The sequence below is a fragment of the Chlamydotis macqueenii genome, chromosome 5 (genome assembly GCF_036417535.1).
Source record: "Chlamydotis macqueenii isolate bChlMac1 chromosome 5, bChlMac1.mat, whole genome shotgun sequence".
NCBI lineage: Eukaryota > Metazoa > Chordata > Aves > Otidiformes > Otididae > Chlamydotis > Chlamydotis macqueenii.
In genome coordinates this window covers 55,226,409-55,248,532 of record NC_141560.1, presented here as the reverse complement: position 1 = coordinate 55,248,532, position 22,124 = coordinate 55,226,409, and the positions used below count along the sequence as shown (strand labels likewise).

Here is a 22,124-nt window from a genome sequence, read left to right as displayed (position 1 = left end):
TCTGGGGGGTGGCTGCGGGTGTCGGGCTGAGGGACGGGTATTCTGGGTGTCATCGGGATAGTGTGTTTCTCATATCTTACCCGACTATACCTGTACATTACCTTGATACTGTCAGTACTCCTTGTGGCTGTTCTGCCCTTTGTGATTCTTCAGAACTTGTTCTTCAGACAGCATTGAATGCGTGTTTTATCCCAGTCATAAGGAGTGTCAGACATGAATGGAAGGAAACTTGGAATTCAAAACGTTTAAGTAGCAAGGGAACATGATACCTAGAGCTTCATCTCGTTCAGAAACGGTTGTATGTCGTATGAAGCATCCGTACTCCAAGGAGAGCTGAGGCCTTGTCTGGCTTATCCAGCATTAATCGCTTTGTGGGAGCCGATTCACTTTTCAGTAAAACTAAATGAGCTGGCGCTATCAGCTCACTACAACTCAATACTGGTTTTTGGATGTGGTTTGTCATGGCAACCTGACTATATCACTCGTGGCATGTTGCTGAAACGTAATTACAATGTGTGGTATCCGCCTTCTTGTTTGATGGCTGGAAGAGAAAAGTTTGCTTTGTGGCCTTTGTCCGTGGCTCCACAGAGGAGTTGCCTTTCTTTCTGCTTTCTCCTCACTCTTTCTGGGAAAAGCTCAGCGGAGAGAAAAACATGCCACATAGCTGCAGACAGGTAGCAAAATCAACCACCAGTAAGAGCAAATGCTTGCAGATTGAGGTTCCCTCCCAGGAATTCAAGATACAGTAATAGGCTCTTTGTTTCCTTCTGTGCTAGCATACTGAACAGAAAACTTGAGTAAGAAATATACATAGGCAAAAAATAAATTCAATATTAGTTTTAAAAAGGTAAGAACCTGAAGAGTAGTTGTTCTGATCATTTGAACAGGCTGAAACTAACAATAATACATTTTTATGTGTTCCTGCTTCTAAGATGCTTCCTCAAGAGGAAGAAGTAAAGCAATGCTAAGAGATGGTGATTAAGCCCTCTGCAGAATTTTATATCTGTGAAGACTTAGTTACTGACATAGCTTCCGAGGTCAGGTTTCAGTCAAATGTCTAAGCAGGTATTTAGAACACAGAAAATACATACTATTTTAAAAATACTTTACAGAACTGTGCACAAGACTGAGAAATTTGAATGATAGAACTCAAGGGCATGAAAATTAAATGTCATAAATCTAACCAGGTCCTTAGGTGAAATTACGTAGACATAGCTGGTGGTGTTTATAATGTTATTTTGGAAATACTTTTCTCAGTTATTTGTGTCACTGTAGACATCATACATTGTAGCTAATGCTGTTTGTTAAGAGAGATGATATTTGTCACTGCATTTTCTGTCATGAAAACTGTATTCTATAATTAATATGTCACTGAAATACAAACATTTTACAGCACATAGCTGCTGCTCTTCATGAGGTGAAGTGGAGAAATAGTATGAAATGGCTGTAACATTTGTGTTATTGTATTAAGTAAACTAGGTAAAAGTAAATAGATGCTTCTTTAATAAGAAGAAATGTACTGTCATAAGTCACTGGCTTCTGAGTATGGAAAAGTTAATGTTAAGTTGACAAAAATGTTACTCAGCCTAGATGTAGGCAGTTCTAGAACAAAGATAGGAAGTTATAGGAAGTTGAGCAATGTGGTTTTAACAAAAGCATATTAATTAGGAGATATACTTCTGCCTGTCATGAGCGTGGCAGCATAACAACATTCTTACAAAAACATCAACAGATTTTCGTAGCTTGGCTAAGCAGGTCTGCTCTTCTCATTTCTCAAGCAGATGATAAAGGCTGAATTGGCTTTTATGATTTGATGCATTGCTGGCTTTTTTTTTTTTTTTCTTTTTAAGGAAATTTAAGTTTTGAAGAACTCTTTAAGGCACCGTTATACATCAATGCTGATATTACTTTCCCTTATGCATGAAAGTACATTTTACAGGACTGGTTGTTTTGTGCACGCTAAAACCACAAGTTAATATTATTTCCTTAAAGCATATTTTCTACAAGAGCTGGTATGGAAAATATTGTCTGAGTAATAAGTAAATTGTCTTGGATATTGTTTCCTTACAAAGAGTGTTGATACTGACAATTGTGTTAAGTACACATGATGTTATAGAGGCTGTAATTGAGAGTAAAAGGAGTATGGAGAAAGGGCAGAGGAAAGTGTTTGGATATGCTGTTTTAGCTTAACTGGCTTAAAGTCTGCCTGCTGTCTTTGGGCATAATGTACTTTCCTTTTTTACTAGAGTCTTGTAGAGTGACTATACTTTTTACTTAACAAATAGTGGGTTTTGATAACTTTTTTAGTAAGGCAATGTGAAGCAGTGAGCTTACTAAAAATAGTAAATTTACTGATAGACTGTGAAGAGTTTTTTAAGATGTCTTGGTTATAGTTGCTAATTTCTTTGTTCTTTCTGAAAGGAGTCTGGAATGGCAGTTTCTAATGCTTCATCTACTGCAATATCCTTATCTCGGAATGGGAGACTTCACAGTATGAAATGTGGACCCTCTAGTAAGTTATTTGTGTTTTTACGTGAAATAACTTCAGTTGTCCATTATACTTAGCATAATTTAATTATTTTTATGAAGAAAAAAACAAAAATAGCTAATACAGGCCTTCAGGGTAAGGGAGCTATACCTTGACTTGTCTCAAAGGACTACAGGAATATGACAATTCATCATGGTGTTTGACCTAGCTTTAAGTTTACACATGGTTCTGGTAGGATCCTTTGAAAGACTGTCTCAAACTTCAGTTTTTCTAAGAAAGAGCTTTCAGCAGGGTACTCTGCTCTTGTGATATACCTAAAGATGTAGATTGCTGCCTAGATGCCATTAAATTACTTGTCCTTTATATCTTCTGTGCTTGGAGGTTTTTTTGTTTGTTTCTTTTTTGCTAAGGTAATTAGTGGATGCTTTCTGTGTATGTAATCTGTTCTGGGTTAGCAGGATGAGGTACTCTCAGCCACCAACTTGCAGTGGTGGGCATTTGCTTGAGGAATTTGTATCTTGGTTTTTTTGCTTCATTTTATTTTCAGTAGTGGACAGGGGCTTTAATCTCTTTGCTTAAGGATGAAGATCCTCTCTGTTAGCTCTTCTGTAGAGCCTGTACCATGCTTGTCTTGTACAAATTAGAAACATGAGGCAAAGTAATTTGGAGTAATTTTAGTTAGTGATGTGAAACCTGTAGTTTCTCTTCAGCCAGCCTGGTTGGTTGCATTGGATGGGACCTAACTAATAGTGAATAGCCTGGGTTTGCATCCCCTGGCTTTATAAAGCAAGACTACAAAAAGCAAGACTGATGTGAGGACTGGACTCTTACCAGCTGTGGTTAGGGTTGTGTCATCTCCCAGAGCTTTTAATTTCCTTAATATATGTCCTGTTTTTGGAAGCTTTTGAGATGTGTGTAGCTAAATGTGGAGGAGTAATAGAGGGGTTTAGAAAAGCATAATATTACTCAAATAAAAACTATTACCTATAAACCTCTCAGGTATATGAAAAATATCATATATATTGTGTATGATAAAAATTGCTCTACAAATCTAGACGTCTATACTAGTAAAACTCCCTCTGCTTTTGAGGGTTGCACCAGCTTATTGACCAAGAAGTCGTTTAGTTCTGTGTGTGGTGTTGTTTTGGGTTGGTTTGTTTTTTTTTTATTTTGTGAAAAAAGCAATTGAATAAAGCAACTTCCAAAGAGAAGATATGCAAATTCTGCTGAGAAACTCGTTGCTGTAATAATTGTTTGGTTCCCTGGGTTTATTTTTTTGCCAAGTGAAAGTACCTTTAATGGGATTAGTAGATTTCATGTTCTTCTTCCGAGCCACTGGCTAGAAAAAAGACTTTTAAGGTGCACTATGCTAATTTTACAGCACTCTGGAAAACAGAACTTCTTAAATAGGTCTAATATTTAAGAAGGGGAAGAATAAATCTAGAAGGAGGGAGAATGAAATGGGTAGCAAGTGTTTCATGCTAACTCATCACATGTCTAAGTTTTTAAAGGAGGATGTAGTTATGATGGTAAGAATTGACCCCTGCAGATATAATAGGATGAAGTTCCTTGTTTCTTTCTAACTCCTATTTTTCTGAGGCAAAAAATATTTCATAAGGATTTTCCACTTCTGATGTACTCGCTTTGGCAAGACAAAGTTATCAGAGACATGCTTCAGAAATTATTGATGATGGCCGAACTTGAAGGCAAATAAAATCAGAATTATTAAACAGTGGAATACCTAGACTTGGAAGTTGCCTTTTTAAATCCCAGTGAACTCTGTGTGGGAAATTAAAACCATTGTTGCCTGTGTGCAAAAGACACATTAAAAACAAAACAAAAGAACAACCTGATCTGCTTTGTGCAAGAGTTTCAGTAACACGCTCTAAATGCTTAGAAAAATAGCTTCATTTTGGCTCTTCCTATGTGAAGAGAGATGCAAGTTGCTATAGCCCTGGGTTTTGCACCAATCTGGGAATATATGAAGTAGTAAAGCTTTTTTTTTTCTTTTTTAAACCAACAAGGTAGATTATCAGCTTCTTTCTTCAGTTTAGTGATGTCTCTATGAAAATTATTCTATGACGTTCTTAGAAAACTGATTATAACAGACTTATATTTCATCCAATTACAGTAAATTCTTGTTGCTTCCTATAACTCTGTATATATAGAATAGTTAAACCAACCCGAACTATTCTATTCTATGATTCTATGATTTAGACTTAGTGGTGGACTTGGCAGTGTTAGGTTTATGGTTGGACTCGATGATCTTAGAGCTCTTTTCCAATCTAAATGTTTCTATGATTCTATGTTTTATGTGGAATTCTTGTATGATGGGTGTGTGATTTATTGTGTAATAAATCTCTTTACCTTTGTGTTGTATTAGTTAACTGAAAGCAATTTAGAAAGTGATGTAATGTCTTGTATGTCAACAGAACAAAAAAGTTAGTATAGTACAAGGAAATGCCGAGAGATAAATTCTTGTGTTAGTTTCTTGTACATAGGGAATATGGGACTTGAGTTTTGAAATGTTTATCAGAATAATTGAAAGCAGTAAACTTTTAGTTTATATAGCTCTTAAGCTTGCAACTTCCTTCCACAGAAATCTGTTTTTCATGTGAAGTTAAAAAAACAACCAACCAACAACAAATAAACCAAACAAAAAAACCTCCAGAGCTAATGCATATTAAGAACGTGGGACAGGCAAAACAAATTATTTCTGGAAGTAAGTTTCAAACTACTGCTGAAAATTCATAACAGGTTAAACACTTCAGATTTGCTTGTCTTGAAATACTGTAGCAGACATGAGACTTCATGTTTAAAGTCAGTGTTACTATAGAAGATACTTGTAAATGAGCAGAATGAAAAGAACTGAGGGAACAGGCTGGACCTTGTACCTACCTACTGTAAGTAAAACTTGATCACTTTCAGATCTCTAAATTAATCTTTCGTGCTTCAACTTCTCTGTCCAGGTGAATCTAATAATGAATATCTGAAGAGAAACCCATCTTCAGTGTTTTGCATTAAACAAATTTTTCATACCATATCTTGAAAAACAGTAACAGAATACAGAATTCCAATACTAAGAATTGCTTAATGTTTTAGAGAAAAATACCCATGGGAAGATCCACATTGGTCGCAAATCTTCAAGAATTAATAGTGTATTGATGATAACCTCACTACAGTGAGGTCAAAATTCAGTTGCAGCCACTGGATTGACCTGATGTTTAAAATGAAAATAAAGTATTTCAAGCTTGATGTGCATGGTAATTTGAGTAGTCAGACATGTTCTTGAAAGTGTTGACTTGCTTTTACTTTTGTGAAGGAACTAGTTTAGATGTCTCTTTGGTTTAATATCTTAACTTTTGTATGGGATACAGATACATGCTTTCTTTGCAGTTACCTCTTTGTGCTTCAAGAGCTGTTTTTTAGTGACTGTATCTCACTTCATGCCAAAGGGCTTCACATTTTATAAATTACTTTCAGCGATACTTATTTTATTCCTAATAAACATGTTAAAAGATCAGAATAACAGGTAATGGGTCAGTAAACCTGGACATATAGTAGATTTGCAACTGAAGTAAGTTCAAGATATCTTAAGTACTCATTAGAGAAGTAGTAATGTAAGAAAGCATAATAATCTAAGTGGGCACAATAGATACGAACCCACAAAATATCTGCAATAATACTTCAAAATAAATGCTTATTTTGATGAAGATACAAGATGCCTTAGAACAGTTAGCATATGAAATTGGCAGAACTTGGGCCTGGAGCCCAGATGAAGAACATCTAGAAGGCCAACCAGAGTTGAGTGGGATTGTACAGTATTTCAAAATGGATTTTGAGACTTCCTCTTGTTAGCTCTATATAATGCTATTAAAGCAGCTCTTTTTAGAGAGCAACAGCAGTAGTCACCTCTGTGAAGCTTGGACACCTGTCTCCCGAAACACTTGCAATGAAATGCAAACAGGCTAGAGTACAGTCTTACTTGTTTGAAGACTGTGATAAATAATGGACCTGAAGTTCTGTTACTTCTTATAGGGTGCCAGCTCTGGCCTGAAGGCTCTCACTGCCTGACACTGAAGAGTTAAAAGGAAGATGAACTAAAGAGAGGTCCAGCTGCCCAAGGGACTAAAACAACCCTATCCACATATTGAGTGTGGTTGTAGCCTATTCAGTAGTTACCAGATGGTTAGAGTATTTAAACAATGAGAGGAGCAGAGAAGAATTCAGATCTGTGTTATAAGATGATCCCATGTCCTCACCCTGTTCAATAAAGAAGGAATTTGAGACAAGTTGCTTCATAGCAACAATGGTCATATTATCAGTGACATGCAGGTTGTAATAGCGTCACTGGTTAGAAATCACATTATTACTTATGCAAGTTGAATCACGTTACTCAGGCCTGCTACTTTCTGCTGGAAAAGTCTCACCAGTTTTCAATTTCAGATTCCAACCCAATGCACTCAACTGGCATAATGTCAAAGGAAAAAGAGGAGCTAAGGACTTTTAATAGAGGTCACTTTCAGGTAGATGAAGGACAGTGTTCTTCTATAACCTTTCCTAGTTTTAACCCTTGCTGGGTCTTCTTTTTTTTGTTCCCTTTCTGCAGGTGTTACAATGTTTCTCATGTCCCTAGGACAGACCTAAGCTTGTGATATCATAGAGGTTAGCTTTTGTAAGGAGCTTGACCTTTAATTACAAAGATCAGAGTGAACCTTCTGTTATTGGATGTTTATTGGGAAAGGAGCTAGATATTATTGTGGATACCTAAGGAAGTATTTGTGTTACTTGAGCAGAATTGGATGGTTAGAGGAGGCCACGTTGTTGGCAGTAGTAAGATCACTAAATGTGATCTGAATGAACACTGTATTCCTCTCATTACCTGGTTAAGGATAACTAGTCTTTGCACACAGAGCTCTTCTGTGCAATGTTAAGGAAAGATACTACAGCGATGTAAGAAGAGATATAAGCAAATACAAGAGCTGCCTTTATCATATTTTCTTTGAACCATACATGCACAGACAGAAGAGAACTTCGTGAAGAGGAAAATGCTCATCATCGAGTCATTTGACTTCCAATTTGGATTTGTCTAACTCCCTTTCTCTCTAAAAGGGAGCAAGGGAGATCCTTTCCAGTGACAGCAAGAGTCCTCAGGTCAGCTGACTGTATGCAGAATCTGGATAAACGTGGCTCAAAGCAGGTTACCTGAGCCATGTTTAGAGGGGAATCGGTCAACCCAAAACATCAAAAGGGACTTCCTGTACAGCTAAGAGGAACATGACTTGTGGTCTAATTGCATGTTATTGTAACTGGACAGGCAATAGAGCATGATCTTAGAGAAGGAAAGAACAGAGACCTGAGCTCTGATTACACAAGTCTTGCAACACTCAAGATGAAAGAGATCTATGTCTGCCTCTCTTGACAAGAGGAATGAGGCTTTTGCATTAGTGACAAGGTTGGTCACTGTGAGTATGTAAATGAGATTGCTCAGACAGAATAAGTAGGGATCTTTCTACATGGTGCTTGCATTGATTTTTAAATTGAACTCGTGCTGGCCAGGCAGGGAAAGGAGCTAGATATCTGGGTGAGTTAGGCAAAGGAGCATTCTCTTTTACTTTGTCTACCTGCCTTGTTCTCCTCAGCATAGCATCTTTTTCTTTCTTTTCTTTTTTTTTTGGAGGAGGGAGGTGTGATGTGTGTTGAAAATGAAGGAATCAAAATTAATCTTTCATATATTTTTAAAAAGTCTTCATATAATTAATTAGCATTTATAATGTTTTTGCAAATCAAAATGGCCATATAAACACTGGTAAACTGTACTGATAAATTTTGGCAGAACCCAGTAAGCAAGGATTCTGTAAAGTTGTAGCTGAAGATAATAGTTTGTAAAATCACATGGCCTAAAGTAGATGAACAGGTAAGCTCTTTTTCTTTTTTTTTCTTTTTTTTAATTTAATTATGGTACATTGTGTTTCTTGAAGTGTTCTTTATTCTGCCATTATAGTCAGCTGTGAGCACAGTACATCTTTCTTCTAAGTTTCTAGGATCTCACAAAGCAGAAGGAACTTAAATATGACCTTTTTCCTCATTAAACTTCTACACTGACCGCACTTTGGTAAAGCAGCTGGTGATGATGTTTGAGGTAGCCTCACAAAAGGCAAAGTCTCAAAAGCATTCAATCCATGAGTTCTGACAAGAGTTTGCATGTGAATTAAATATTGGATGCATTAAATTACTTGGTGTGTACATCTGAAAACAAATTGTGTGTGGTAGATATCCTTGCAAACCAGGTGAGGTTTTCAAGAGGCATTGGGAAGTCTTGCTGAAGCTAATCTAGGGGCTTAAAAGGAAGCTGCAGAGAGTTTGTAGCACTTGTTAAAAATGCTGTTTCTGATTTTTGTCAGAGGTTTAGTTACTTTCGGCTGTAATATGCTCACAGGATACCCTCCATGAGCAGCTTGCTTTTGGATTATTTCAGTATATTTCAAGCTCTTAGTAAGAGTGTGTGGCTCACTGGCTTCTGTAATGGTGCTTCTGTTGATGTTCTCTGCTGGCAAAACAAACTAAGTATGTGCTATAAAAGATGTTGGTAGGAAATTAGTATTGGTAAAACACCAATAAAATGAGCTCCTAGAAGAGTGGGGAAAAATTAGGTAGGGAGAAAACAATGTGTCGTAGTTCAGCCCCGATCGGACCAGACTACGCAGTCTCTCTCTCATTCCCCCCACCCTCCGAGAGAATAGGGAGAGACGATATGAGGAAAAACGGCTCGAGGTTTGAGATAAGGACAGGGAGAAATCCTTAAAGTTACCATCACGGGCAAAACAGACTTGACTTGAGGAAAACTATTCATTTATTACTACAAACAGCAGGATAATGAGACAGAGAACAAGATAACCTCCCCCCACCCCTCCCTCTTCCCAAGCTTAACATTATCTCTACTACCTTCCCCTCCCGAGCGGCACAGGGGGGAAGAGGGAATGGGGGTTGTGGTCAGTTCATCATACGTTGTTTCACGCCGCTGCTTCGTGGTTGGGGGAAGAACTCCTCGCATTCCTCCCCTGCTCCGTTGTGGGGTCCCACCCCTACGCCACAGTTCTTCGTGGAACTGCTCCGGCGTGGGTCATCTCTTCCACGGGTGCAGTCCCTCTAGGACAGCTGTCCCAGCGGGCCCTCCACGGGCCACAGCCTCCTTCAGGCATCCACCTCCCCCGGTACGGGGTCCTTCACGGGCTCCAAGTGGATCTCTGCTCCTCCGTGGACCTCCATGGGCTGCAGGGGGACAACCTGCTCCACCATGGTCGTCACCACAGGCTGCAGGGGAATCTTGGCCAGGAGCCGCATTACTCCTCCCCCTCCTTCTTCACTAACCTTGGCGTCTGCAGCCGTTCCTCACAACAGGCTGGTAGATGTCTCTCAGGATCTTTTTTACATCTTATATCTCATCTCCTCTCCACTTCTTGCAGCCAGGCTAGACCGAGTCGGGCCCAGTCGGCTGCCTGGCGAGAGGCCAGAGGGTGAGGCCTGCAAGGCCCATGAGGCCTGCGCCTCCCCCTCTGCACCTCTGCCACCGCTCAGTTTCTTCACATCTTCTCTTCTCTCCTTTTTTTCTGTTTTCCCCTTCTTAAATACGTTATCGCAGAGGCGTTATCACAGAACATTCTGCTACCAATTGGCTCGGCCTTGGCCAGCAGCAGGTCCGCCCTAGGCCCGGCCGAGTCCACTGAACAAAGGGGAGCGACTTCTAGCAGTTTCCTACAGAAGCTACCACCTTAGGCCCCCCCTCACTAACAAAACCACGACAAATGTTTGAAGTAGAATTATTAATCTGTTGCTGGAATCAAGAATTCAGCATCTATTTAATGACAGTAGGATGTCATTGATCAACTCTTGACTTGTTAGAAAGCATTTGTTTCCTTGCAGGTCTGTATCCTAGAAGGCTTTCCTCTGAAGTCTAATTCTGTCAAGACTAAATCAATTGTAGAGCTTATTTGGATTGTCAGAAGTGCAGCCTGCTTTCTTTTGCCTGCATCAGCAAAGCTTCAAACCCTCTTTATGAAAGCTTTCTCAAAAGCCTGAAGGTGTAATCTAGGTATGTTAGGACTTCTGTGTATACTACTGATTACTAGAGATTGCATAAGTGAGGGTTTTACTAAAATAGGAGAAGAAATCTTTTTTTCTGTGAATTCTTGTTTTCAGGACAGCACTTAAAAATTCATATATAAGATTATTTTTCAAGAATGATGTGTTTATGAAGGTAAAGAAAAGAAAGCTGAGTCTTCAGTTTGTCTCTTCCTGAAATAGTTTGTTCTGAGCAACCTGTCTGCAACAAATACAGTCTCAGTTTCTGTTCTCCAAATGCAAAAATGACTATGATTGCGTAATACTCAATTATTAAAATTCAAACACTTTCATAAAGAGACTTAAAGTTTAAAAGAGCAAATATTAGCAAAATAAATGAGTATTTCACAATTGTTAGGAAAACATTTAATCAGAAAATCTAAGTTTGTTTCTGATTGTGCACATCTTTCGTTAGACTGTGGAAACTTGTTTTGTCAGACTTTGATGGGGATCTTCCTAGTGGAAAAAAAAAGTTAAAAAACCCACCAAAAAACCCAAAACAAACAACCCCCAAAACCCAAACAGTTCTCCCTCCCCTAAACCCAAACCTGTCATTGCAAGTTAGGGAGCTTTCTCTACAGTAGGCTCACTGTACTTAAGCATTAAGTTTTTCCTTTCTTAAAAGTTCGTCACTAATAAAATTAGAAAAAAGAGCAGTGGTCTGTGTCTTTATGGAAAGTGTTTGTGGTTGGTATATTTAAAAGTTTTAAGACAGAAGGAGGGCGGGCAGCTGGAAGGTTTACAGGTGGGTTCTCAACATTTGTGTTTCTAGGCCAGTATGCTCTCATCGTGGTAGAGCTTTATCTATACAAAGTTATTTGTAGCAGTCTTTTGTATAAGGATATAGACACTATGCTCTTCTTTTTTTTTTTTTTTTTTCTGTATAATACTTGTTCGCTTCCTCTGTGTAGTGGTTTAGCCCTAGTCACCACACAGCCACTTGCTCACCCTCTCCCTCCCTAGTGGGATGGGGAAGAGAATTGGGAAGAAAGGAAAACCTTGAGGTTTGAGAGGAAGACAGTTTACTAGAAGAGTAAAGGAAAACAACAACAATAACAGAATATAAGGATACTAAAATATACAAAATGAACAATGCATGATTTCTCACCACCCAATGTCCCAATGACTGATACAGCCCATCCCGAGCAGCAATCATGGAAACGAAACTGAGCACAATTCCCTCATGTCAGGCAACTTCTACTTGTATACTGAGCATGATGTTTGTGGCATGGAATATTCTCTTTGGCTAGTTTGGGTCAACTGTTCTGGCTGTGTCCCTTCCAGCTTCCTGCATCCACACATTAGCAAGACTTGGAAAGTTGGACAGTGTCCTTGGTCTCATTAACAACAACTTGTATCACCAGTGTGTTCATCAACATTCTTCATATACGAAATCTAAAACATACTGGCTACTGAGAGGAAAATGAACTCCATCCCTGCTGAAATCAGGACAGTATCCACCACTTATTCCATACTGTCTACATCATGCTTATATATACACATACACACAGATATAATTCCCTCAATCTATGGGCCATCCCTCCAAAGTCTATTGAGTTCATTTAGTCCATGACTTTGGGCTCCGTCTGTCATAACAGTCCTTCAGGGCAGGAGACATGCTATGTGGTGTGAGGTTGTTGCATACTACATCTGGAGCTTGCAGCTGGTACATCTGGCATGGCTAGTGTATCATGTTCATGGTCTGTAAGTTGAAGATGTTGATCTCGAGGAAGTTATTGGGCGCCAGTTCTGGTTCCATCACTGCTGCATCTCACTTGGTTTCACTGAAGTTTGTTTGTCACTGATCTGGGTGATTCTTGCTGCAATACCTTTGATATGACATATAATAACTATAGAAAGGAAGACATACAGTTCAAATTTTTGGCTATTTTCACCTAAAATCAAATCTCCTTTAGGTACACATTGGACTTCCCCATCTTCCTGCATCACCCACCAAGGACATCCAGGTCCTTGAGCACAAGCAGTCCCACGGATGGGTTTGCCTTTGCCTAGGGGAGGAATAACCCAGATTGTCTTTCCCAACATATTCCTTACATGCACCACAGGGACTTTATCCCCTTCTACAATATGTAAAAGTTCTAATTGGGCAAGGCCAGCTCAATTGGTGGATCCCCGAGTGTTGACTAACCAGGTGGCTTTTGCTAAATATGTATCCCAATGTTTGAATGTTCCACACCCATTGTGTAGTTGTCAGCAGTCCATTGTACCTTTCAATTTTCCCAGAAGCTGATGTGTGATAAGGGATGCGATATACCCACTCAATGCTGTGCTCTTTGGCCCAGGTATATAGGGGGTTATTTTGGAAGACCAGGGAAGGAAATGGGAGACCTGATTACGTGGGACATGGAGAAGGTTGAGGTACTCAATGACTTTTTTGCCTCAGTCTTCACCTGCCATGGCTCTAGCCACATCGCTGAAGTTGCAGAAAGCAAAATCAGGGACTGGGAGAATGAAGAACTGCAGAGGAGCAGGTTCGGGACCATCTGAGGAACCTGAAGGTGCACAAGTCCGTGAGACCTGATGAGATGTGTCCACGGGTCCTGAGGGAACCAGTGGATGAAGTGGCCACGCCGTTGTCCATCATATTTGAGAAGTTGTGGCAGTCTGGTGAGGTTCCCTCTGACTGGAAAAGGGGAAACATAAGTCCCATTTTTAAAAACAGAAATAAGGAAGACCCGGGGAACTGCAGTCTCCCCTCTGTGCCTGGCAAGGTCATGGAGCAGATTCTCCTGGAAACCATGCTAAGGCACATTGGAAACAAGGAGGTGATTGGTGACAGCCAACATGGCTTCACTAAGGGTGCAAATCATGCCTGACTAATTTGATGGCCGTCTATGATGGGGTGACAGCATCGGTGGACCAGGGACAAGCAACTGATGTCATGTGCCTGAACTTGTCCGAGGCATTTGACACTGTCCTACACAACATCCTTGTCTCTAAACCGGATAGACATAGGTTTGATGGACAGACTGCTCAGTGGATAAGGAATTGGCTGGATGGCTGCACTCGGAGAGTGGTGGTCAACGGCCCGATGTCCATGTGGAGACTGGTGACGAGGGGTGCTCCTCAGGGTTCGGTATTGGGCCCGGCCCTGTTTAACATCTTTGTCGGTGACATGGACAGTGGAATAGAGTGCACCCTCAGCAAGTTCACCAATGACACCAAGCTGTGTGGTGCAGTCGACACGCTGGATGGAAGGGATGCCATCCAGAGGCACCTTGACAGGCTGGAGGGGTGGGCCTGAGCAAACCTAATGAATTTCAACCAGGCCAAGTGCAAGGTCCTGCACATGGATCAGGGCAATCCCAGGCACAAATACAGGTTGGGCAAAGAATGGATTGTGAGCACCCCTGAGAAGAAGGACTTGGGTGTGCTAGTGGATGAGAAGCTCAATGTGAGCCGGCAATGTGTGGTTGCAGCCCAGAAAGCCAGCCGCATCCTGGGCTGCATCAAGAGGAGCGTGGCCAGCAGATTGAGGGAGGTGATTCTTCCCCTCTACTCTACTCTCATGAGACCCCACCTGGAGTACTGTGTCCAGCTCTGGAGCCCCCAACATAAGAAGAATGTGGACCTGCTGGAGCAAGTTCAGAGGAGGGCCATGAAGATGACCAGAGGGCTGGAGCACCTCTCCTATGAGGACAGGCTGAGAGAGTTGGGGCTGTTCAGCCTGGAGAAGAGGCAGCTCCAGGGAGACCTGATAGCGGTCTTCCAGTACTTAAAGGGGGCTTATAGGAATGATGGGGAGAAACTCTTCAGCAGCACCTGTTGTGATAGGATGCGGCGTAGTGGTTTTAATATAGAAGGAAGCAGATTCAGACTGGATAGAAGGAAAAATTGTTTTACAATGAAGGTGGTGGAACCCTGGAACAGGTTGCCCAGAGAGGTGGTGGATGCCCCATCCCTGGAAACATTCAAGGCTTTGAGCAGCTGATCTGGTTGAAGATGTCCCTGCTCCTTGCAGGGGCTTGGACTAGATGACCTTTAAAGGTCCTTTTCAACCCAAACAATTCTATGATTCTATGAAATACAAAACACACTGGCTACTGAGAGGAAAATTAACTGCATCCCTGCTGAAACCGGGACACTCTGTTCATTCCTTAGGGGACTAAAAATATGTCAGACTAACAGATATCACAGCTGTTTTGATTTGACTTCTCTAAATATGCAATAGATTTGCTTCATCTGCTTGTGTTTCTTGAGGTGAAGCTTTTGCGGTATGTTTCCTGTGTTTGGAGGCCTGTGGGATTCTCCTGGACATTTAAATGCTAAACCACCATCACCTATCGTGCACGAAGTTACATTCCATGGCAGAACAGGGTCTTAAGACTGAATATTATTGTAATTTATTTTTAACATACCTTGTTTTTTCCACTCAGATTCGTTTACATGTTTTAATGGAGGTGAATGTGTCTACAGAGAGCTATGCAACTGCAGTCGATTTAATGCAACTGGACCAAGATGCCAGACAGGTGTGTAAAGAGAAAAATTAACTAAGTTTCTGGGATTATACTTGGATTCCCACAGCTACAAGAAGGACTGGCCTCTGCCTTAAGGTTCCTCCATGCCCTATATTTTTCCCTCTCTTTTCTGTGGTGATATTTCATAGCATACCACATATGTACATCTCAACTACAGATCGACTCGAAAAACCAGTGATACTTCTCAAGTGACTCTCCTTTTGTTAGTGTATAATACAGGTGCTGAAAGAGATCATATATGCAGAACCTGGGGTCAATATAATTTTGAAACTTTCGATGGACTCTATTATTACTTTTCTGGGAAATCCACATACGTGCTTGTGAGACATACTGAATTAGATGAACAGAGTTTTTCCGTACAGGTAGAGTACTTCACTTCTACGTTCGCTTTAGCTGTTGTTGACCTTGCTAATAATGTATTAATATTTAGAAATTAAAAATAACTTGTCATTATAGTATGGGGTTCTAGAACGTAACCTAGATGTAATTCTAATGTGATGTGGGCTACCAGTTCCTACGGCACAAAATATGTTTAGCTGGAAGGAAACTGATGTGTGTACTTTCAAAACCTGCTGCCGCTGTGAAAAGGCTGCTCTAAAAAAAGTGATAATTGTCCTCAGGTTTTTGAGTAAGAGTGGGACCAGACTACTTGTTTGCGCACTGAGGGTGGGATTGGGATTATTAGTTGTGTAATGTGGGTTACAAAGAGTTTAATTAAAATCTTGGCTTTGACTCAAGTAATTTTATTTGGCAGGTGAATAATGATCCTGAATGCCATTCTTCTCCTTATTCCTGCAAAAGGTCCATTAGTTTGTTCTTTTCTGGAGATGAACAGATAAAGCTGAGCAGTGAAGTCACCTGTAAAGGACTTGGGTAATTGCATTCATGCTTCTGATGAAGCATGGAAATAATCTCATTATACTGACTTGATAACAGATATGTAAACTAGGTCAGTTATTTGTTAGTAGCTTAAAAAAATAAAACTATCCAGACCATGGCTATAATAATTACTCCCCATGGTCTGAGGAAGGTGATATCTAAATGATTGGTACATAGTGTTAAGAAGCATTACCATTGACATTGATCCTTTCATTTTTGCTCTCATATGCAACTTCATCTTTTTTTTAGTGGAATTTAGTGGATGTAAATATCAGGAGTTTTCAGATGTATGAAGAAGTCATTAAATCAGCAAGTAATTTATTTTTAATAGTAATGCTTTCTCATGTAAAGTTATTTTTGATTCTGTCTGATTTCTCAGAGTACAGTTACCTTATATTATTGGAAACTTACACATTCAGAAGCTATCTGGATACTTCCTAGTCAGGCACCAGTATGCATTTACTCTGGCTTGGGATGGTACGTCTGCAGTGTATATCAAAATGGCACCAGAATACCTGGGCAAAACACATGGATTGTGTGGAAACAATAATGCTGTCCTGCAGGATGATCTTGAAACTAGTTATGGTGAGTATTTAAAATACTTCTGCTTGTGTTAATACAGTTTTTTACAGGTGAACTAAATGTTGCTTTGCTTAGTTTTTAGTTGTAATGTGAATTGAATGTAAGATGGACAACTGTTGAAATGGAAAATACAATATGAAAATACTTCTGGTAGATGATATTGTTAGTGAAGAGGGCCAATTTCAGTACAAATGGGCCTCTGGGGACGAAGATCTTGAAAAAGCATGACAAAAAGGTGTCTCACTCCATTACCTACAATGGTATTTGTACTTCAGTTTCCTAGGACTTCAAAGGTAAAATCTACTTCTAAATGTTCTCTGCCCTTTTAGCAATTTTATATAGAAGCCTGTGGAAGCCTGAGATACTGCTATTGGAAATAAATTGATAATTTTAATTAGTAAATCAAACTGATGAAGACTGCCAAATCTTGTTTGATTTGGCACTTCATTTATGCTAACACTTTCAGAAGTGCCCAGTGATCATTGGATACCAACTTCAGATACTTCCAAGAGTCTTGGCTTTCAATAAATACTGAGTGAAGACCTCTGTAAAATAAGAACCAGGGGGAAAAATCAGGCCCCTTGAAAAGTATCTCAAGTTAGGTGATAAAACTTCTGGAAATCGTTGCTTTGGGCTGTTTAACTCTTTGCTCCTCCTCTTTAAAATTAGAGTGGTTCTGTAGAGTACTACCTCAAAGCTCGGAGTACGATGTGTAGTAGGTTTCCTCTGTTAAGTGTGCCACTCTATTTTAGAAAGCATCAGCCCTGTACTAATATCAGCTCTTACCCCCATTGAATTACACACTGAATCAAAAAGCTTAAGGTAGTACCAAGATCAAGAGCTCCTTATTCTCATTGCCTTCAGAGACCTTCCTCTACCCTTTGACCTCTCTGAGGTTACCTCAGTCACATAAAGCTGTGATTGTAGCACAAGTCAATACACTGCGTGCTAGCTTTATCCAGTTAGCTTGGGGAGCAGTAGTAATAAAGATAGGGCAAGATATGCATTTGTGGATACTCCAAGTAGTAATCAGTGTCACCATTTGTCTATGATGGATAATACCTTTGTTAGGTAGTTTAAAGCTAGTGTGGACACTTCTACATATGTGAACTTGATTAATGTATACAATCATTTTATACCCTTGCAGTGACCCAGGAATGCCTCATCTTTCTTGGGTTTTAGACTCTCTGTTGGGAGTTTCATATAAAGTAACAGCATAGACCTGTGCATATACAATTTATTACAGCTTTTCTTTGCATTCTTCCATTTAAGGGCTGCGGCAGGCACAGTCTAGCTCCCTAAAGCCCTTCCTTGCCAAATTGCATGAGTAAACTTCTTTCTGCCATTCTAAAGCCTTGCTACTATAGGCTCTCTCAAAAGTATTTTTGTTTCTTAAAAGGACCAGATTGTCTTCAGAGTAGCTGCTGATTCATTTAGTTTTAGGAAGGGTTTGGCACACTCTGCTTAATGTGATGTTTTGATTATTGAGATATTTCTCTGGGAAATGCTATAGAAATGTTGTTCTTCCAAGTCACTGTATGACTCTGTGTGTGTGTGTGTCTTGTTTAGGAAAACTGACAGATGATGTAACAGAATTCGTAGAGAGTTGGCAGGAAAATCCTCCACAAGGAACACCCAGTTGGGATAAATCTCTGCTCAGTGAACCACCCTGCCTGACACAAAGCCATGAATCTCTACAGGTTTGGATCAACACAAAAGGATTGTTACAGTAGTTGTGATTCTGATTAGAGGGATAAATTGATTTAATGCTTTGAAGGAAACTGGAAATGTTCTCAGTTCATCTCAACCTCAAAATGGTTGCTGCAGCAGAGCTTTCCTTGTCCCTTCCTTTTCCCCCAACTTTTCTTCTGTATGAGTTTATAATTTAATTTTTGATCTTTTCAAATGTTATATTGTCTGCATAGCAATAGAAGTGTTTGAATCTGGGGTTAAATGAGTGAAAAGTTGTAAAGTAGGGGTGTGTTCTAGAGCTAGTTCCCGTTGCTTCCCTTAGGAAGGACAGAAAGAAGCAGGTAGGCAAAAACAGAATGACAGCACAGTTAATTTGCCGGTGTTTAAAAGTGAATGATTTTGTCCATCAAATTGAAGTAGTTTTTCCTTTTAAGTAATACTTTCAAGATATAACCCTGAAATGAAGTGCTTTGAAACTAAAACTCATGCCAGGCATGTTTTATTTCTGTTGCCTTTTATGGTGTAATTTAACTAAAATGAAGACTATTTCAGGTCATCTGGTTTTAGCTGCAGCGTGGTCTATGCTTTTCTTGGGGAAGGGATATGTTTTACTATCATTGGTATGACCTTGGATAAAAGATTCAGTATTATGACTACTCTGGCATGGAGAGCAATATGTTGCTATCCACTGCTTCTGTTTGACGAGAGGAAGGTGATTCCTAGTCACAGACTGAGATTTCTGCTCTGTTTTTCCATAGTGTTCTATTCTGCCTAGGTTTACTTTTGAAAACCGTTTCTTCACAACAGTGATCTCATTCATTTCAGGGGGCATACACTCTGTGTAATATCCTGTTACATCCCCCATTTGAACAATGTCATGAATATGTGAGTCCTCTTCCTTTTATGGCAAGCTGCACCAATGATCTTTGTATGTAAGTGAATGTTCTTGGATAATTCCAAAGCTATTATAAAAAACGTCCTGTCATGAGAATAAATTGTAAATGTTAACAGAATTAATGTCTGTCTTTTTATGCATATCAGTTTTTATCTAACGTTCTTTCATTATCTTGCTTTTCTCATTTGTTCTAGTTTTACTGCCAGAAATTTCTGTGGAGTTGTTCTTATTTTCTTTGGTATAAGGATGACCAAAATCAGGCCCAGATACTTTCATAATTTGTTAGCGTACCTTCACTTGAATAAGGCATCTGTTTTGATTCTGAGCGTGCAGCATCATTAGTATTTCTAAACTTAATGAAAAGTAATAGTGAATAGGTCAGTTTGGCATCTGCAAGCCATATGTTAATCCAAGGAAAAGAGGAGTTTGATTACTATTTGAATGTATGCTATCGTTTCACAACCTGCTACGCTCCTTATCCAAGCGGTTTTGCCTAGTTAAATTAACAGGCAGGACAGGAGAAGATAATTTCAATTTCTTATACCATGGTGACTCAATGGTGGAGGTCTCACATGTTCTTCTTGTGAGTTTTCTGAAGGATGTTATTCCTTTTGTAAAAATCAAGACCTTTATTGGAGTCTGTTTATACTGCTGTATCTCTGACTCTCATGGATTTATTAAAGAAATTGGCACAAGGTCCAAAAATATATTGATGACCTGTCTTCAAGTGTAGCAGAATGTCTTATCCATTTAAGACTTTTAGCCTAGCCAAACCACACAGTACTTTAGAACATTTTTAAACTAGATTCAAACAATGTGGTTGTATGCAATGCAGGAGCGTTCATGAGGTTATGATTGCATGTTTGAAAGTAGGTAGAAAATAATATGTCAATTTTTATTTCTGTAAGGTCAGCAGTTGATAATGCAACTTGGTGTCGAGCATTAACTGAATATGCCAGAGCATGTGCCCAGGCAGGAAAGCCACTTCATGGATGGCGAGTGCACTTTCAGCAGTGTGGTATGCAGATACTTTCGTACTTGGAAATACTGCCTAGTACTTGTATTTTGAAAAGAGTGCTCTTCATACTTCTTTATCCTTCCTCTTATTTTGAACTTGTGTATTTCTCAATGTAAGCGTAACTATGGACTCACTTCAAGGCTACATAAAAGAAATGGGGTTTCTTTTTTTTATGTGTCATTTGTACTGACTGTGTTTAAAGCACTAAGCGTATTATAATGTGTTTTAAGAACCTTCTTACTAAAGCATCGGAGATTCTTTAAGATGTATTGTACTTTTGCTTGGGACCAAGTTATGTAGCCTTTCACTCAGTCTCGCCACCCCCTGAAGGAACAGGGGAGAGAAAAGAAGGCAAAACTCATGGGTTGAAATAGAAACAGTTAAAGAAAACAGAGGTGAAAAACAAAAGCAATAACAGAAAATATACTTAAGCACATAATTTACAGTACAATAGGTCAGGGTGGATCCTGATGCCCAGCTCCCTCCTGAGTAGTAAAACCTGCCCCTCAGCACAGTCCCCACTCTATACACTGAGCACGATGTCCCATGGGATGGATTGGCCCTTTGGCCAGTTTGGGTAGACTATCCCAGCTGTGTCGACCAGCCACAGATGCCACTAGCTCCAGTGCCTCTCCCAGCTCAGGTGAAAATTAACTCTATCCTAGCCAGAACCAGGACAAGATGATTAACCATTTGATTTTTCATAGAGCTGCTCTTCCAAATATTGTCAAGTCTTCATGGCTTTCTGATATATAAACTGTGTGTCATGAGTGTTAAAAATAAATTTGAGTTACACTTGCATAAGTCTTCATCTTAGAAGTCACAGAAAGTAGGTTTGAAAGAGATAATCTAATTTGTCCCTGTCTGGAACACAGGACCGAAACTACTTTGTCTTTCATGACAGAAGATTTCCCCTGTTTCCATAAATGTTTGTTAATGGATTTTCTATCACTTCCTATACTGGTCTGATTATCTAAATAGCTCTGCTGTGAGAAAGTTTCTGTGAATCTCCTGTGGTGTAATTTAAGATTATTCCTTCTCAATGCACTTCTAATGGACAGAATATGAATATATGTATGTTCTGTGTGTGTTGTGAAAGCCATTGTTTCATTGTTCTAGACAACAGATACTCAGTTGACTTCCCCAAAAGTAAATACCTGGAAGAGATGTGTGCAATCTACTTAAGCCCTGAGGCAATAGCACAATACCTTTTCATTTCTCTACCTTTTTTTATTTTTTAGTGATTACCTGTGCTGAACCTTTGACCTACAATGAGTGCATCAACTGCTGCCCTGTTTCATGTCATCAACAGTCACAGTGCATTGACAGTGAGCTTCCCTGCATTGATGGATGCTACTGTCCAGATGGTAAGTTTTGCTTCTCAAATACAAGTCCATAAAACTTTCTCAAATACAAGTCCATAAAACTTTCAGATTGTTCTTCCCCAAGTTTACATACCTCTGTGCCCTGGCTAGATTAAGGCATTCACAGGAGCTCTTTATAAACACAGTGCCAACAGAGTGTGGATGAATGATCTTGTGTTCCTTGTAATTGACAAGAGCCTTTTCCTCCCTCTAACAAGTTTTCAATAGGTTTCAGCGCAGATCCAGATTCTAGCTGTAGAAATTTGAATGAAAATGGGGTTTGCTCTGCTGTTGACAGGGCAGCCATCCTCCTGATAGTGCTGGTTGCTGCTGTTTTTGCGGGGGCGAGGGGGCAGGGAGGTATCTTGATGGGTTGGGTTTTTTGTTTGTTTTGTTTGCGTTTTTGTTTGTTTCGGTGGTGGTAGTTTTGTTTGTGTTGGTTCCCCCCCAGCACCTTGAAGAATGCCTGCAAGGTCAGGTGCTTAGGAGAGCTCAAAAATGTGATGTGACTGAAACTCGTTCATGTGGCCAGAAGCAGGTTTTGATACTGAGATTCTTATGCTCTTCTATGGTTCTGGCAAGTGAG

The 22,124-nt window shown here is 39.7% G+C and overlaps 1 protein-coding gene across 1 annotated transcript in view; it reads left to right on the top strand.

The window, feature by feature from the left end:
* The window catches only part of OTOG (otogelin), a 113,742-nt gene that overhangs the window by 654 nt on the left and 90,964 nt on the right, over positions 1-22,124 (top strand). The window contains exons 4-12 of the mRNA XM_086748576.1: positions 2,422-2,512; positions 15,007-15,099; positions 15,316-15,470; positions 15,863-15,981; positions 16,367-16,572; positions 18,139-18,269; positions 19,087-19,193; positions 20,065-20,174; positions 21,416-21,541. Of these exons, the coding sequence (XP_086604702.1) occupies positions 2,422-2,512; positions 15,007-15,099; positions 15,316-15,470; positions 15,863-15,981; positions 16,367-16,572; positions 18,139-18,269; positions 19,087-19,193; positions 20,065-20,174; positions 21,416-21,541 (1,138 nt within the window). The remainder of the gene's footprint in view (positions 1-2,421; positions 2,513-15,006; positions 15,100-15,315; positions 15,471-15,862; positions 15,982-16,366; positions 16,573-18,138; positions 18,270-19,086; positions 19,194-20,064; positions 20,175-21,415; positions 21,542-22,124) is intronic.